A 17,074-nucleotide genomic window follows, 5' to 3' on the forward strand; every position below is an offset into this window, starting at 1 on the left:
CGAGGCCCTAATGAAGCACAGCGGTGCTGACAACTCTCCTGTGCGAGGGCAGATTGTCACCCTTGGCCACCAGCGCCTGAAGCCGGGGACCCAGTTGCCCCTTGGGGACCTCTTTGGGGTTGGCTGTGGTGTCACGGGTGCCTGCGTGGGTGGGGGGGAGCGGGTGTTTTGTGGGCTCTGTGGAGGTCACCCCAAGCTCGGTGCTGCCCTGGCATGGGGAACCTGGGTGTCCAGGGTCTCCCTCATCCTCCGTATGGCACCCTTTGGGCTGTCCGGCTCCTGAAATGTCCCCCCCCGTGTCTTGGTGTTCTTTTGTGCCTGCTCACCTTCGGTGTCCTGCTGTAGACCTCAGTGTCCACCATCTGTCAGTGCCCTCCCACCTCATTCCACCCCTCCCCACCTCGTGTCCCCTCATCCCTCATTGCCCCCCTACCTCATGCTACCCCTCCCAATCTCTTGTCTTCCCATGCCTCATTGCCCCCCACCTTGTTCTACCCTCCATCTCATGTCCCCCCATCCCTGCTGTCCCCTCTTAGTCCCCCATCCCTCATTGCCCCCCCTTGTTCTACCCCTCAGCATCTTACATCCCCCCATCCTTCATTGCTCCCCATCTTGCCACCGTCCCCCATGAAAACAGTGACTTTGCGTGTGGATTTTATTTGTGCCTCAGTGGCTTCACGCGGCAGGGGGGGGGTAAACCCCCGGGCTGAACCCCCATGGGCCAAACCCCCCCTTGGCTGAGCCAGCCCCACAGGGCCCTGGAGAGGCGAGGGGGGGGGGGGGCGGGGGGGGGGGTTTGTGGCGTGGTGAGGCCAGTGCAGTGCGACCCTGGTACGCGCGGGGCAGGGCGATGCAGCGCAAGCAACCGCTAGCCCGGTGGCTACTGGGAGTTGTAGAAGCCATCAAGGCCATCCTCGCCCAGCAGCTCAGGGCCACCACAGTACTTGGGGTCATAGACCTGCCGCGGCAGCCCGTACACCGTCATGCCCTGCTGTGAGGCGCCCTTGTTGCTGCCCATCTGCAGCCCGATGGTCAGTGTGTCGCACCGTTCCATACCCAACGCTGGCTCAAAGATCTGACGTTTTGTCCCTGGGGCTGTCATCCCGGCCTGGGGAGGGGGAAAGTCACGGGGGGGGGGGGTGGTCTGTGACTCACCGAGGAGGGGGTCTCGGGGTATCTATGCAGACTGGGGGGGAATCTCCTGCTCTCTCTAAGGGTCCCTCAGCTTCCCCAGGGGTCCTTGCCCTCCCTGTGGGGGGTGGGGCTGCCCTCACCAGGGGCCCTCAGCCTCTCTCCCTACTAGGGGTGTCCCCTGCCTTCTCCATGGGGATTGGGGGGATCCCCTGCTCTCCCTAGGAGTCCCCTGCCCTCCCTATAGGGGCCCGGGGGGGTCCCCTGGTCTCCTCAGGGGGACCATGGGGGATCCCCTGCCCTCCCAAGGGGTCCCTCTGCCTCCTCTGGGGGTCTGGTCCCCCTGTCCTCCCCAGGAATGTCCCCAGTCTCTCTATGGGGATTGGGTGTGGGTGTGTCCTCTGTCCACCCCAGTGGTCCCTCAGCCTCTCCGCAGGGATTGGGGGTCCCTCAGCCTCTCTGTGGGGTTTGGGGGGGTCCATCAGCCTCCCCAGGGGTGTCCTCAGCCCCTCTGCAGGGAGTGAGGGGGTCCCTTGTCCTTCCCATGTGTCCCTCAGCCTCCTCAGGGGACCCCATCTCAGGATGTTAGGGGCCATGGTGGCCCCCCCATCCTCTCACCCACTCCCACTGCCCACAGGGTCTCCCTAACCCCCATCCTCCGGTGCCATGTCCCCATGCCCCAGGACACCGGGATGCTGTGGTGACATCAGTGTCCCTCTGTCCCCATACCTGGCTGGCCCTACATGGTACGGTCCCCACAGGGATGGCCGTGTCTGTGTGTCCCCACCCCAGCTAGCATCCTTGGGGACAATGACTGCCCCCCTTCATCCCTGGCTGGCACCCTTGGGGGCAATTTGCCTCCTGTCCCCACCTGGCTGGCGCCCTTGTTGGTGCCCATCTGGAGGCTGATGGTGGCCTGGTCCAGTGGCTGATCTGTCCCCAATTTGGGGTCGTAGAGGTGCCGCCGCGTCCCGTATGCTGTCATGCCCTGCTGGCTGGCAAACTTGTTGGTGCCCATCTGGGGACAGGGGACAGCGTGTCACCAGCAGCAGGTACAACGTCCGCATCCCCCATGACAGCAAACAGCCTAAAGACACTTGGGACGATTCACACCCCCCAACGCTCCATAGCGAATCTCGTGTCCCCAAGAGACTCCCCAGCCACCCTGTGAGTCCCTGTGTCCTTGTGTCCCCATGCCTGTCCCCCTGTCACCTGGAGACCAATGATGTTCCTGCCTTCACGCAGTTTCTCAGGCTGGAAGCGTCGCTGCTGCTTCTCTGCGTACTTCACTCCCAGACCCACGTTGTTCCCCTTCGTCTTGGCCTGGATGACACCCTGGGGCTCAGGGTGCGTGTGCCCTAGCCCCACTGTGGCCCCCAGACCACATTTATCCCCACTTCCCCCAAAAGTCTGTGGGGACCACCTGAAGACCCCTAACGCCACCCCACCCCCCCCCCCCCCCCCCCCCGAGCCCCCCAGCTTTGCCCCGTTTGGTCCCTATCACCCAGTAGGTGAGGGCAATGGGGATGACTGGACCCCTGTGCAGTTGGTGACCTCCAAGGGAACATGGCCACCCTCTTACCCCGCCCCCCCCCCCCAGGTGCCCCGTGTCCCACCCTGGGGTGGTCACCTGCCTGGCAATGGGGATGACTGGACCCTCGTGTCATTTGTGACCTCCAAGAGGACATGGGGACTCTCTGACACCCCCCCCCACATGGGGACTCTCTGACACCCCCCCATCCCCCCCCCTCCTCCCCCCAAGGATCCCCTGTTCCCCCCCAGGGTGGTCACCTGCCTGGCAATGAGGATGACTGGACCCCTGTGTTTTTCATGACCTCCAAGGGGACATAGGGACCCTCTGACCTCCCCCGGCCCCCTTCCCCGAGGACCCCATGTCCCGCCCTGGGGGGTCACCTGGCTGGCGAGGGCGATGAGGGTGGACTGGACTTGCGTGTGGTTGGTGTTCTCAAAGAGATCGTTGGCCTCGAAGATGTCGTGGGGCTTCACCCCGTAGCGCGTGATGGCCCGCAGGAAGTTTCCGATGTTCTCCAGCTGCACACAGGTCATCTCCGAGCCCTGCTCCCTACCTGTCCCCGTGACCCTGACCCCCTGTAGCACCCCCAACCCCATCCGGGGTCCCCTCTCACCTTATGCCAGTTCTGGATGGGTTCATTCACCTTCTGCACGGAACCAGGCTGCAGCTTGTTGATGAGCCTGGGAGGGGAGGGGGATGGGGCAGGGCAGGGGTCAAGGTCAGAGCAAGGGTCAGCCCAGGTGAGGTCAGCCGGGGGCAAGGGATAGGGTCGGGGTTCAGGTCCGTAGTCAAGGCTGGGCTGATTCCCACGGGATTACCCAAGGGGGGGGGGGGGGGGACACGCTCCCAAAGGACAGCCCTGAGTCAGGGCCAGCACTGGGGTCAAGTTTGGGGTCAGAGGAGGTCATGGGTCATACTCGCAGAGGATGACGCCATCCTTGAGGCCATCCATGAAACTGTCTCCAATGCGGCGGCCGGTGGTCCCCTCAATCCAGGCGCGCAGCTCCCGCTCCCGCTGCAGGTCGTACTTCTGCGCCAGCTGGGGACAGGGACAGCACCAGTGGGACACAGGGGACAAAGGGACACCGTTGGGAGGGACATGGACAGCCTCAGTGGCACACAGGAGACATGGGGACACCGTTGGGGGGGACATGGGGAACAGCATCAGCAGGACATGGGGGACAGCATCAGCAGGACACAGGGACGCCATTGAGTGGGACATGGGGGACAGCATCAGCGGGACACAGGGACGCCATTGAGTGGGACATGGTCAGGGAGACATGCAGGAGAGCATCAGGGGGACAGTATCAGGAGGATATTGGGACACGGGGGGCTATGGAGGGGACACCACTGGGGGGGACATGGTCAGGGGGACACAGGGGACACTGATATCATTAGAGAGACATGGTTTAGGAGGACACTGGAGTGGGAGGATGCAGGAGGGGACAGGGGCCCGAGAAGGGGGGGACACGGGGAGGGGGTGTCACATCAGCTCAGCCCCCACTCCAGCTTCCCCCATCGATGGGACACGGGGTGGGGGGGAGCACAGTACAGTTCGGACACCTGGGTGCCCCCAGCATCGCGGGTGCAGGGGGCGGGCAGTGAGGTGGGGAAGGGGGGGGACCCCCCCGCAGCAGGGAGGCCCCCGGCGCCCGGCCCCCCCCCGGCCCGCCGAACCTTTGCCCATATATAGCCCCGGGCCGCGGCCGCCCGCCCTCCGCTCTCCGACGCCTTATAAGGCCGCGCGGCGGGGCCGGGGGCGGCGGGGCCCCCCCCGGGCCACCCAGGGGGCCCCTCCGGGTTAACACTTCCCGCGCCGCTCCCCGCAGGAGGCGAGCCCAAGGGATGCTGTGCACCCGCCCCCCCGGGGTGGTGGCAGGGGGAAACTGAGGCACGGCCCGGGGATGGGGACGACAGGCAGACAGAGGGCCCCCGGTGCCGGGCACCCCCCCCCGGACAAGGACACGGACGACACACAAGTATCCGGGGCCCGTCACCACCCCACCGGGGGTGGGGACCCTGGCGGCAGCGCTCCCCCGCCCGGGGCAGCACCAGGGACAGCGCCGGGTCCTGCCCTCCCCGCCCGCTCCGGCCGGGTCCTGCCCCCCCCCCCCCCTCCCAGCGCCCCCTCCACCCTGGGTCCTGCCCCCCCCGGGTCCGGTCCTGTCCCGACCCCCGACTCGGCCCGGTCCCGCGGGGTTCTGCCCCCCCCTCCTCAGCCTGCTTCCACCAGGTCTTGCCCGCCCCGGTCCGGTCCCACTGGGTTCTGCCCCGCCTCCAGCCCCCGGTCCGGTCCCCCCGAGTCCTGCCGCCCCCCGCCCCGGTCCGGTCCTCCCCCGCCGAGGCGTCAGTCCTGCCCGGGTCGGCCCGGCCCGGTTCCGCCCACCTTATTCTTCACCTCGGCCGACAGCCCGTAGGCCGGCCCGCGGTTAAAGTGCGCGTTGGACATGGGCCCTGTGCGGGGGGTCCCGGGGGGTCCCGGGGGGTCGGCTCTGCTCGTCCCGTCCCGGTCCGGGTTTATCCCGGCTCGGCTCAGCTCGGCTTGGCCCGGCTCGGGTCGTCCCGGTCCGGATCTGTCCCGGTTCGGCTCGGCTGGTGTCGGCTCAGTTCGGCTCGTCCCTGTCCCTCCCGGGCGCCCCGTCCCGATCCCGACCCGGCGCCGCCGCCACTTTTAAAAGTCGGTGGAGGGCGCGGAGCCCCCCCAGGCCGGGCCGCCGCCAGCCAATCCGCGCCTCCCGCCGCGCTGACATCACCACGGGGCGGGTGGTGGCGTCATTTTTTCCACATTTAGCGGGGGGATCCCGGCGTGGGGGAGGGAAAGGGGGAGCCCCAGGCCGCCCCCTCCCCTTTCCCCCTCCATCCCTTCTTCCCCCCGTCCCCCTACCCCAGGCTGTCTGTCCCTCCAACCCCGGGCTGTCTGTCCCCCGACCCCGGGGGACACCCCCCCCCCCGCGGGTCCTCCCGGTGCCGTCAGCGGATTGGACTCCGCCGGCCCTGGGGGGGGGAGGGGCGGTTCGGCACTGGTGGAGAATGTGCCCCCGCCCCTCCCCCCCCCCCCGGGGACGGCCCGGGGGACCTGGTATTGGGGACCTGCCCGCCCCCCGCGGGGGTCTCGGCCCCGGAGGGGGGGTCGCTGGCCTCGGGGGGGGGGTTGCTGTCCCGGGCGGGGGGTCGGACCCCCCCGGGCAGGCCGGGGGACCCAAGCGTTGGGGCCGCCCCCCCAGGTCGCACCTGCCATTTCCATTTATAGCAACCGTTACGTCCGTGACGTCACCGCGTGACGTCACCGCGAGCCCCAGGCTCCGGCGTCACCCAGCAGCGCCCAAGGCGGCCGCTGTCCCCGGTGCTGACATCATCGTGTAGCCCCGGCTCTGAGCTCAGCCGCGGGTCCCCCTCTGACGTCACGGGGAACCCCTTCAAGCCCCGCCTCCCCGAGCCGCCAATCACCGCCCGGGCCCCGCCGCTGGGCGAGGAGCGCGCGGCGATTGGCTCTGCCGCGGGGCGCGCCCCGTGACCCGGAAGCACTTGCCGGCGGGGTCAGCGGGACATGGCGGCGCCCAGCGGTACGACCCCGGCGGGGGGACCTCGGTGACAGGCCGTGACCTCTGAACCCCTACCGCACCGACCCCATGGCCGCCATGAGGCTGCGCTGGGCCCTCGCATTGCCCCGGGGGCTCTGGGGGGGCCCGCAGGTCCGGGGGGGCCGGAGGGCGTGGGGGGACACAGGGCGGGGGCGTGGGGATAGGGGTCCTGGGGGACACGGGGGGGCGGGGGGGGGATACGGGGGGGGCGTGGAGATAAGGACCCAAGGGGACACTGGGGTGCGTGGGGCTATAGAAGGAGGTGTTTGGGATAGCGGAGCCTGGGGACACAGAGCTGGGCTTGAGGATGGGGGGGGGCAGGGGAAATGGCAGGAGGTGGGGGGGACACAGGGGGGTAAGTGGATGGGGGTCCTGGGGGACACGGGGGGGGCATGGGGGGACCTGAAGGGGCGTGGGGACGGCGGGCCCAGGGGATGCAGAGGGAGATGGGGGGCTGTGGGTCTGGGGGCCCAGTGGACATGGTGAGAGATGGGGGGTCACAGAGGGGGAATGGGGATGGGGTGTGTGAGGTTGGGGGGACCGGGGGACACAGTTGAAGATGGGGTGACATGGGGGGGCCTGGGGGTCTCTGGTGGAGCTGGGGGGGTCACAAGGGGGTGCGGGGGAGCTTGTTGCTGGAGTGCCCAGGTGACACAGTTTAGTGTGGGGTGACACAGTGGAGGCGTGAGGGTAGAGGGACCTGGGGGATGCAGCAGGAGATGGTGGGGGATGGGACACAGGACACAGCAGGTGTGCGAGCGTGGCTGAGGATGGGATGGGACGGGGTCGTCCCCCCAGCCTCACCCCCTTTCTTCCTCCCAGGTTGCTCAGAGCATGTGGCAGCACAGTGGACGTCCCGCGCAGGACCCCTCGGGGGACCCCTCAGGGGACCCCTCAGGGGACCTCTCGGGGCCCCTGGCATGGCGCAGCCCTCCTAGCGGCTCCCAGGAGGAGGACCGTGGCTCCACAGCCTTCGCAGCGGCACTGGCCACACTGGAGCAGAGGCCGGGGCGCCGCGTGGGACGGCTGGAGCTGGTGGAGGCGGCACTGGCGGCCATGCCGGCGCTGGGGGTGGCGAGACAGCGCGAGGCCTACCACCGCTTGCTGCGCCTGCTGCCCCGTGGGCCCTGGGTGCCCCGCGGACCCCTCCAGCGCATGTTGAGCCCCTTCCCCCGGCAGCAGGAGTGCGGGCTGCAGATCCTGGAGCAGATGGAGCGATATGGTGAGTGGGGGGTGGGGTGGGGCTGGGGAGGCACGGAGTGGCATGGGACTGAGGGGGCTGGGGGACAGAGCAGGACAATGGGGGACACAGGGGTGTGTGGGGCTGAGGGACCCAGGGGACACTGAGGGGCTGTGGGGACACAGGGATGGGGGGAGCCAGGGGGACACCAGGGGGGGCATGGGGATTGGGATCCCGAGGGGACACAGTGGGAGTTGTGGGGACATGGAGGGGCATGGGGCTGGAGGGGGTCAGGGGGACACTGTGGGACTGGGGGGACATGGGGGAGTGGGGCTGGGGGACAGAGCGGGAAATGGGGAGGACACAGGGATGTGAGGGGCCTGGAGAGCCACAGTAGGAGTTGGGGGGACATGGGGATGGGGGAACACAGGGGACATGGTGGGAGATGGGGGGACATGGAGGGGCGTGGGGTGAGTGAGGACACAGGGGACAGCACAGTGAGTGCAGCAGGGGGAGGAGGGGGTTTCAGCCCCCTCGGGGTGGGGGCTGGGGTGCTGCGTGCCCCTGGGTCCCAGCCCCCTCCCCCAGGCACCCATGTCCCCGCGCAGGCGTCATGCCCGATGCGGAGACACGGTTTTTGCTCCTGGGGATCTTTGGGCCCCGCAGCCGCCCTGTGCGCAAGTGCCAGCGGCTGCTGTACTGGCTGCCCCGGCTGCGCCATGCCAACCCCTACCCCCTGCCCGCCCGGCTGCCCCCCCCCGGCCTGGCTGCTGCCCACCTGGGCCTGCGCCGCATCGCCAACGACCCCGATGTGCGCCTCACCATCTACCAGGTGGGACATGGGGATGTGAGGGGACATGGGGATGGGGGATGCAGGGATGGGGACACAGAGGGACATGAGGGGACGTGGGGATGGGCACGTGAGGGGACATGGGGTTGGGGGACATGGAGGGACACGGGGATGGATGACATGAGGATGGGGACGTGAGGGGACACAGGGATGGGGACATGAGGATGGGAACGTGGCGGGACATGGGAACGTGAGGATGGAGACATGGGGACGCAGGGTTGGGGGATGGGGACATGGGGGGACATGGGGGTGGGGACACGGGAGGACATGGGCATGGGGGACATGGGGATGGGAACATGGAGGGACACCGGGTTGGGGGACATGGGGGGACAGGAGGTTGGGAGACATGAGCATGGGGATGGGGACACAGGGTTGTGGGTTGTGGGGATGGGGGACAGGGATGGTGGGACATGGGGATAGAGGACATGGGGATGGGAACATGGGGGGACATGAGGATAAGGGATGTGGGGATGGGGACACAGGGATGGGGGCATGGGGGTGGGAACGTGGAGTGACATGGGAACGGGATGTGAGGATGGGAACGTGGGTGGACATGGGGATGGGTGCAGAGGGGGATGTGGGGATGGGGAGTGTGGGGATGGCAACTTGGGGGACACGGGACAGAGATGGGGACGTGGGATGTGGGATGCAGGGATGGGGACATGTGGGGGACACGGGGATGGGCAGGCAGGGAGTACGGGACCAATGCCACTCTTGGGCGGGGAGCACGGGACAGGGACAGGGACCCACCTCCCCATGAGCCAGGTGGGGCACAGACACAGAGCTAGGGCGGGAGACGTGAGGATGGGGTCACAGAGGGGCCCCCCTCTGTCACAGTGGTGGGGTGGTGCGCCCCCCCTTGGGGACAGTGTCTGTTGTCCCTGGGTCATTAAGTGACAGCTGGTGACAACCATCTCCCGAAGCGGCCGGTGCCGGAGGGCGGGGAGGATGAAGGCTCCGTCCAGCCCTACATCATCGGTGAGCGTGGGGGTCCTGGAGGTACTGGGGTGTCACGGGGGACACGTGGGCGTTTTTTACTGGGGAACGAGGGAGTGATGTGTCTGCAGCAGGGACTCGTGTGTTTTGGGGGAACCCCAGCATGTGGGGGGGACATACCCTGTGGGCTTGGGGACCCTGGCCGATGCGAGGGACGCTGGTGTTTGGGGGAGGGGAGTATTGAGTCCCCAGTGCTGAGGTTCCTTGGAGGGGGTGCAGGGTTTGGTGGGGGGTCCCCAGCTCTGCATTCTCCCTTGCAGGTGCCCAGAGCCCTGACCAGCAGGAGCTGCTGGCCCGGCATGGCCCGGCACGGCCCGTCTTCGTGGAGGGGCCATTCCCCCTCTGGCTGCGCAGCACCCGCCTCTGCTACTACGTGTTACGGGGGGACCCCCTGCCTCCCCACCTGCGGGTGAGACCTCTGGGGCACGGGGGTGGTGGAGGGCTGGATAAAACATCTGAGGGAGGAGGGGAAGGGGCTCCCCATGACCCTGGGTGGCAGTGGTGGGACGGGCTATCCATGGCCACAGAGGGGACCCCCGGGGCCAGGATGGGAGAGACTGGGACCCCCATGGCCCAGAGTGGGCGGGGGGCCTCTCATAGCCCAGGACGGGACCCCCACAGCCCCAGAGGTGACCCCCTGGCCTAGAATGAGCGGGGATGGGACCCGCATGACCCAGAGCAGGGGTGGGGGGGCTCATGACCCAGGATGGGACCCCCACAGCCCCAGAGGGGACCCACTGGCCTAGGATGGATGGGAGGGGGTGGGATCCCCATGGCCCCGAGTGGGTCAGGGGGGCCTCATGGCCCAGAATGGGGCAGGGTGGGACACCCTCGCCCAGGACGGGGTGGGGCTGGGACCTCCATGGCCCAGAGACGGGGGAGGGAGCTCTCATGGTCCAGGATGGGACCCCCACAGCCCCAGCAGGGACCCCCTGGCCTAGGAAGGGTGGGAGAGGGTGGGACCCCCATGGCCCAGAGCAGGTTGAGCATGGTCTCACGGCCCAGGATGGGACCCTCATGGTCTCAGAGGGGAGCCCCTGGGCCAGGATGGGTGAGAGGAGACGGGACCCCCGTGGCCTAGGACAGGAGGGGTGGGAGTGGACACCAGTGGCCCTGGAGGGGCGGACCCTGGCGCAGGACAGGTAGGAGAAGCCCCCTGCCCATCCCAGGAGGAGCCCCCAGACCCTGAGCGCAGCCTCTACTACCCCCTGCATCTCGACCTGGACCTGGAGCGCGGCCCTTGGGACGATGATGAATTTGATGTGGATGAAGGTAAGACATGGGGAAACAGGGGCAGGGGTCAGGGGGTTCCCTGTGCCCGCCCTCTGACCCCATGCTCCCCCCCGCAGTGGAGGAAGGCCCTGTCTTTGCGCTGTGCATGGCGGGGGCCGGTGACCGGCACACGCTGGGCAAGTGGATCGCGGGGCTGCAAGAGGTGAACCCTGTCCTGGGGCAGACCCCCGTCATCTTCCACCTGGAAGGGGGGGACACCCCTCCTGGCACCCCTGGGGATCCCCCTGCACTCAGCCTGGGGGCCGTGATTCCCCCTGCCGGTGTGCTGGAGCCCCCCGTCCCGCCACAGGGGCATGGTCACCCCGGGGGTGATGCTGCTGGCTGTGGGAGTAGGGGGGGGGGGCGGCGCTCCCGCTGCAACCCCCAGGGAATAAAGTTTGTGTCACCCACAGAGCAGTGGGGCTTGTGGTGGGGGTTCTGGGTGGGGGCAGACGGGCACTGGGAGTGCAGAGGGGGTGGGGCACAGGGCGGGGGAGAGGGGGGCAGGAAGGCACTGGGAGCCTATAGGGTGTTGGGGGGGTCACAGGTGGGTACTGGGAGTACAGAAGGGGTGGGGGGGCAGTAGCTGGGGGTACTGAGGGGGGCACATTGGGGGGCAGGAAGGCACTGGGAGCCCATGGGGGGTTGGGTGGGGGGGCACAGATGGGTACTGGGAGTACAGAGGGGGTGGGGGGCAGCAGCTGGGTGTACTGGAGGGGCACACAGGGTGGGCAGGAAAGCGCTGGGGGGTCTTGGGGGGGGCAAATGGATGGGTGCTAGTGGCACATCGGGGGGCAGGAAGGCACTGGGGGCCCACGGGGGGGTTGGGTGGGGGGGCACAGATGGGCGGTGGGGGTACAGAGGCGGTGGGGGGCCGGGGGGCGGTTGGGGTAGGGCGGTGCCGGGTTCCGGAGCAGGAGTGGGCACGGGCCGGCGCGCTGCGGGCAGAACCCCCGACGCATGCGCGGTGCCCGGCCCGCCGCCGCCGCCGCCGGGGCAGACCGGCGGAAGCCGCCCGCCGCCGCGCACGCGCGCTGCGCCAAAAGCCGGAACCGGAAGCGGTGGTGGCATCATCGGCGGCGCGCCCGGCATGAGCGCGGCCGAACGGGGCCCGGGCCCGGGGTCGGGGGGTGGGCCCGGTCCTGGGCGAGGCCCCGTAGGGGAACCGGGTGGTCGGAAGGCTCGGGGGAGACCACGACTAACGGAATCGGATCGGGCGAGGCGGCGGTTGGAGTCGCGGAAGAAGTACGACGTGCGGCGGGTTTACCTGGGCGAGGCCCACGGGCCCTGGGTGGATCTGCGGCGCCGCAGCGGATGGAGCGATGCCAAGCTGGCGGCCTACCTGCTGGGCTTGGAGCGGGGGCAGCGCGCCGGGCGGCGCGGGTGAGCCGCGGGGTGGGGGGCGGCCCTCGCCGTCGGGCCTGCAGCTCGCGGGGAAGGTCCCCCAGCAGTGATGGGACGAGCTCCCCTCGTGGGTGGGAAGGCGACCCCACCCCCAACCGCGGGTAGAATGAACACTCTTCCCGCCTCTCCGCGGGGGACAAGCTCCCCCCATGGGTGGGCTGGCGCCCCCCCCCCCCCCCCCCTCCCTTCCGCGGGTAGGACGGAACCCCTTGCTGGAGGCATGACACCCCCCACCCACCCCACCCACCCCCGTCTCAACCCCGCGAGTGGCATGACGATCACCCCACCTCTGCAGGCAGGATGACGGCCCCCCCCCCCCCCCCCCCCCCCCCCCGCAGGTGACACTACCCCCCCTTCCCCCCCCCCCACTGATGGCACGATGATCCTCCCCTCACAGGGGTAGGACAATGATTCCCCCCTCCTGTGGGTGGCATGATGACCCCTCCCCACCTGCCGGTTGACTACCCCTCCTCTCCTGTGGGTAGCACGATCCCTCCTCCACCACGGGTACAACGACACCCCCCGCCCCACCACCACACCCCCCCCGGGTGGCATGACCACCCCAGTGCATGGGCCGACCCCAGACCACCACCCCTTTCTCTGCAGGAAGCCATGGGAGCAGATTCCTAAAAAACCCAAACGGAAGAAAAGTGAGTGCTGGTGATGGGGGGGGTGGGGTGGGGTGGGGGGTGGGATCCTGTTGGGTTGGGTGTAGGGGGGGGGTGGGGAGGCTTAGGCAAGGGGTGGGAGGCCTGAGGGTGCGGGTTGGGGGTCTGGGGGGTAGAGGTTGATGGCCAGGGATGACTGGGGGGCGTAGGGGGATGTTGGGGTGGGTGGACACGGGGGTGCCGTGGGGTCAAGTGGGGGGGTGCCAGGCTGCCAGCAGCCCTCCCCCAGGGCGACGGCGCAATGTCAACTGCCTGCGACACGCGGTGATCTGGTACGAGGACCACCGGCAGCGCTGCCCCTACGAGCCACGCCTGGCTGAGCTGGACCCCTCGGTGGGGCTCTACACCACGGCTGTCTGGCAGTGTGAGCGCGGGCATCGCTACTTCCAGGACCTGCACTCGCCGCTGCGGCCTCTCAGTGACTCCGACAGTGACAGTGATGACGGTGCGTGGTGATGGTGGTGGGCACAACACACGCGCAAGGTCGTGATGGGGAGGTCGTGAGGGTACTTGGCTGGGTGCTGGGGGTCTTTGGCTGGGTGTTGGGGGTGCTCTGCTGGGTGCTGGGACCTGCGGGTGATGGCCTGAGGTGGTTTGGCTGCACTTCTTGGGGGTCTGGCTGGTGGTGGGGGAGCCCAGGGGGCTTCTTTCGGGCTGGGGGGGGTGGGGGCAGTGTACTCCCTTTGGGGCTTCGCCTTGATTTTTCTCTCTTGCAGCAGCAGTTCCTGGCAGCTCCTCGTCATCAGGGAGCTGCAGTTCAGGCTCAGAGGCGATGCTGGGGGGGGGCTCGACAGCACCAGTGGCCCCCCCTGCAGGTCCAGGCCCCCCCGAGGGTGCTGCAGAGGGGCGGGGGACAGCACTGGAGGCTGTGGTCTGCGTGCCGCTGCCACTGCCTCTGCGACTGGGCCCGGGCAGGGGGGCGCTGGCTGATGGGTCACCCCCCACCCTGCTGCAGGGGTCCCCCCTCCTTATCCTGGCCAGCTCTGGCTACGATGCACTGGGGGGGCTGCAGCTGGATGTGGGTGGGGATGAGGTACCCTGCACTGTGCTGGATGGGGAAGGTGCCTTCCCCCCACCCCCCCTGGACCCCCACCTTCCTAAGACAGGTATGTGGGGGGTGGGGATCATGGGGATGAGAAGGTTTGGGGTGCTGGGATCTCAGGGGTTGGGGAGGGGTATTAGGGTGCTGAGGGGGCTGGGGGGGGTTAAGGCTTGGGAAGGTTGGGGTGGTGGGATCTCGAGGGTTGGGGGTGGAATTGGGGCACTGTGGGGGGACAGGAAGGGATTGGGGTGCTGGGATCTCAGGGGTTGGGGGGACTGGGGTGTTGGGGGTGCCAGGGGCAATAAGGGTTGGGGGGATTGGGGTCAGGAATGGAGGGGATCAGGGTGCCGGGCGGGGGCCCAGGTGTTGGGGTTGGCAGCAAGGCCTCACTTCCTACACTGATGGCAGAGGAGGACGAGGTGCTGGGGCTGAAACAGGAGGACGTGCCACTCCCTGCTGCTGAGCACCCCCCCCAGCCCCCTCCAGAGCCCCCCCGGGAGCCCCCTCCACCCCCCTTGGCTGAGGATGCTGACGGTGGTGATGTGTCAGCCATCATCTACGAGATCCCCAAAGAGCCTGAGAGGTTTGGGTTGGGGGGGTCACTTGGGTTCCCAGAGGCCCAAGAGTGGTGGGGGTGGGCTTGGGAGGGGTGATGGAGTTTGGGGTGTCCCTGGGGGATCGGGGGAAGTGTGCTGTATCACGGGGGGTTGTGGGGTGTCTTTGGAGATCACTACAAGTTTCTGGAGAGGGGGTCAGAGCTGAGGTGGGGGCTTGGGGGTTTACAAGGGGTTTAGTGGGGGGAGTGTGTGGTACAGGGGTGTTGGGTTTTTTTAGGGTTGGAGATCTTTGGGTTATGGAGGGGCCCCTGGGGGCCAGGAGGATGGCTCTGGGGGCTTTTTGGGGGAGCAGTGGCCTGGGCCAGTTTCCCGGTGCTGGGGAGCACAGGAACTGTTGGGGTTTTGTGAAGGGGTTTAGGAGCTCTCAGGCACATCAAGGGGGTGGGACAATCCCTCCACCTCAAATGCCTAGACCCGCTGCCCCCCCAAGTGCTGCAGTCTCTGTCTGGGTGGGGAGCCTCACCCCGGGCTGTGATGTCCCCCCTCCCCACGCAGGCGGCGGCGGAGCAGGCGAGCCCGTGTCCCCCCCAGCGACCCTGAGGAGCTCCCGGAGCCGATCACCTGCCCTTATGCAGGCTGTGGGCAGGTCTACGTCGCTCTCAGCAGCTTTCAGGTGCTGGGGACCCCCCACCCTGGGACCCCCCTGGGCCCCCTCTGGGCTTCCCTCACCTCTGTGCCACCCACCCCAGAACCATGTGAACCTGGTGCACCGCAAGGGCCGGACCCAGCAGTGCCCCCAGGCCAGCTGCGGGAAGAGGTTTTACCTTGCCAACCATCTGCGCCGGCACATGGTCATCCACTCTGGTGAGCCCCCCAATAACTTCCCCCCCGCCCCGCCCCCCCAAAAAGTGTTGTTCCCCCCCCCACCTCCCCCAGTAACATCCCTCCTGTGTCCCTGGTCCCCAGGCGTGCGGGAGTTCACTTGTGAGACCTGTGGGAAATCCTTCAAGCGTAAGAATCACCTCGAGGTGCACAGGCGGACGCACACTGGGGAGACCCCCCTGCAGTGAGTGTCTTGGGGGGGGGGGGGCACAAGGGAGGCCCCCCTGCAGTGTGTTGGCAGAGGGTAACGGGGGATATGCCCCTGTGGTGTGCGCCAGAGGGGAGGCAGCGGGGAGACCCTCCTGCAATGAGCATCGGGGGGCGGGGGGGGGGGCACTGGGGAGACACCCACTGGTGGTCAATGATGGGGGGGCCAGTGCTGTGCGGAGTGACGTGGGGAGCGGACACCGCTCTCTCTGCCCCCCTCCCTGAGGTCTGCGGGTGCTCCTTGCCCACACCCATGAGGTCTGTGGGCGCCCCTGATCCCCTCCTTGCCCTTCTCCAGGTGCAAGGTTTTTGGGTGACCCTCAACCTTCCCTTCCACCCCCACCTCCGCATCAAGGTCTGTGGGTGCTCCTCACTCTCCTTTGACCCCCCACTCTTTGATGTCTGTGGGTTCCCCCTTGCCCCCACTGTTCAAGATCCGTGGGTGCCCCTCAAACCCACCTTGCCCCCTGCCTGTTCAATGTCTGTGGGTGCCCTGACTCCCCCTAGGTGTGAACTCTTTGGGTGACCCTCACCCCTCCCTTTCACGCCTCCAGGTGCGAGGTCTGTGCATGCCCCTGATGTCCCCTTGCCTCTCCCAGGTGCGAGGTCTGTGGGTACCGCTGCCGCCAACGCGCCTCCCTGACGTGGCACATGCGGCGTCATGGAGGGCCTGGGCTGCGTCCCTTCCCTTGTGAGCGCTGTGGGCGACGCTTCGAGCGCCCCGAGGGCCTCAAGTTCCACGCGCTCAAGAGCCACCCTGAGCCCCGCGGCACCTAGGGGGGGATGCACCGGGGGGGGTGCGCCTCCCCCTACCCACTCCTACGCCCCCCAGGGTCACCCTGACTTCCCTAGGACTGCTTTGTGGAGGTGAGGATGGACCCGCAGGGGTCCAAACCCCCACCAAGGGGCACCTTCAGCTCCATGCACTTGGTGGAGCCCCTCATCAACCCCAGGCTCCCCAAGCTGCCTTCCCCAACACGGGGGGACCCTGACACCCCCCAGGATCCCCCACACCCCCATTGCCCCGGGTACCTCCCCACTCACTATTTATTTCCTGATTCTCAGTTGTCATTCTGCTCCCCCCTCTCGGGGCAACTGGATCTTGCCGGGGTGTGTGTGTGTGCACAGCGGGGACACTGGTTTTGTCTTGGAAGGGGGAGACCCCCCCCTCCAGGGCCCTCCCCCACCCCCCAGTTTCCATTAAAGTGACGGATTTTACCTGCTGCCTCCTGCGCTCTGCCCGGGGTGGGTGGGGGGGGTGGGTGGGTGGCAAAATTTGGGGCACCATGAGGATGTGAGGGGGGGGTCTCACAGGGGTCCCCACAGCTCTGGGGGTCGCAGGACGGCCCCTCCCGTGGCAAAGCGGGAGGGGTTACGGCCCCGGCGCTGTCCGCGGTGCTGAACCGGCGCCGCCCCTCGCCGCGGGCGTCCCAGTTCACGTGTGCGCCCCCTCCTTCATCACCCCCCTGTCCTTCCTCTCCCTCATCACCCTCCTCCTCCTCCTCCCCTCCCCGCTACTTCCTCCTCCATCACACACCCTGCCCCCTCTCTCTGTCCTCCTCCTTCTTCCCGCCCCCCCCCCCCCTTCCTCCTCCTCCTCCTCGGGTCACGTGGGCGGGGCCGGGGTGGGGGCGCCCGTATGCGGTGTTTGGCGGGGGGGGGGGGGTGGGTGTCTCGAGGGGCGTCGGGGGGGCCCCGCCCGCTCGGCAGCCAATGGGCTTCGCTGGAGCGGACCGTGGGGGGCCGGTCCATTTTGGGGTGTCGGGGGGG

General features: G+C 68.1%; 3 protein-coding genes across 8 annotated transcripts; 2 read left to right on the forward strand and 1 right to left on the reverse strand.

Moving 5' to 3' along the window:
• CNN1 (calponin 1) lies at positions 1–5,458 on the reverse strand. 2 transcript variants are annotated; one of them, XM_040613307.1, is made up of 7 exons: positions 5,052–5,456; positions 3,583–3,704; positions 3,279–3,345; positions 3,046–3,183; positions 2,344–2,454; positions 2,003–2,149; positions 1–1,108 (listed from the first exon to the last, which is right to left on the reverse strand). In XM_040613307.1, exons 1-7 carry the CDS (start codon positions 5,112–5,114, stop codon positions 881–883), a joined length of 876 nt encoding a protein of 291 aa, XP_040469241.1. In that variant the 5' UTR covers positions 5,115–5,456; the 3' UTR covers positions 1–880. The 2 variants fall into 2 exon arrangements, with proteins under 2 accessions (XP_040469241.1, XP_040469243.1); XM_040613309.1 differs by lacking the exon at positions 2,344–2,454 and having other exon boundaries at positions 5,052–5,458.
• A 716-nt stretch (positions 5,459–6,174) lies between these two features.
• On the forward strand, positions 6,175–11,130 carry ECSIT (ECSIT signaling integrator). The gene is made up of 7 exons (XM_040613541.1): positions 6,175–6,357; positions 7,069–7,468; positions 8,035–8,258; positions 9,200–9,254; positions 9,533–9,681; positions 10,442–10,544; positions 10,622–11,130. The coding sequence occupies exons 1-7, from the start codon at positions 6,295–6,297 to the stop codon at positions 11,128–11,130; spliced, it is 1,503 nt and encodes a 500-aa protein (XP_040469475.1). The 5' UTR covers positions 6,175–6,294.
• Positions 11,131–11,471: 341 nt separating this feature from the next.
• ZNF653 (zinc finger protein 653) lies at positions 11,472–16,522 on the forward strand. 5 transcript variants are annotated; one of them, XM_040613298.1, is made up of 9 exons: positions 11,472–11,927; positions 12,555–12,598; positions 12,846–13,061; positions 13,336–13,722; positions 14,067–14,241; positions 14,771–14,888; positions 14,965–15,079; positions 15,182–15,281; positions 15,904–16,522. In XM_040613298.1, exons 1-9 carry the CDS (start codon positions 11,635–11,637, stop codon positions 16,079–16,081), a joined length of 1,626 nt encoding a protein of 541 aa, XP_040469232.1. In that variant the 5' UTR covers positions 11,472–11,634; the 3' UTR covers positions 16,082–16,522. The 5 variants fall into 5 exon arrangements, with proteins under 5 accessions (XP_040469232.1, XP_040469233.1, XP_040469231.1 ...); XM_040613299.1 differs by having other exon boundaries at positions 13,333–13,722; positions 15,859–16,022; XM_040613297.1 differs by having other exon boundaries at positions 11,538–11,927; positions 13,333–13,722.
• The last annotated feature ends 552 nt before the right edge of the window (positions 16,523–17,074 follow it).

Source organism: Falco naumanni, chromosome 13, assembly GCF_017639655.2.
Source record: "Falco naumanni isolate bFalNau1 chromosome 13, bFalNau1.pat, whole genome shotgun sequence".
Classification (NCBI taxonomy): Eukaryota; Metazoa; Chordata; class Aves; order Falconiformes; family Falconidae; genus Falco; species Falco naumanni.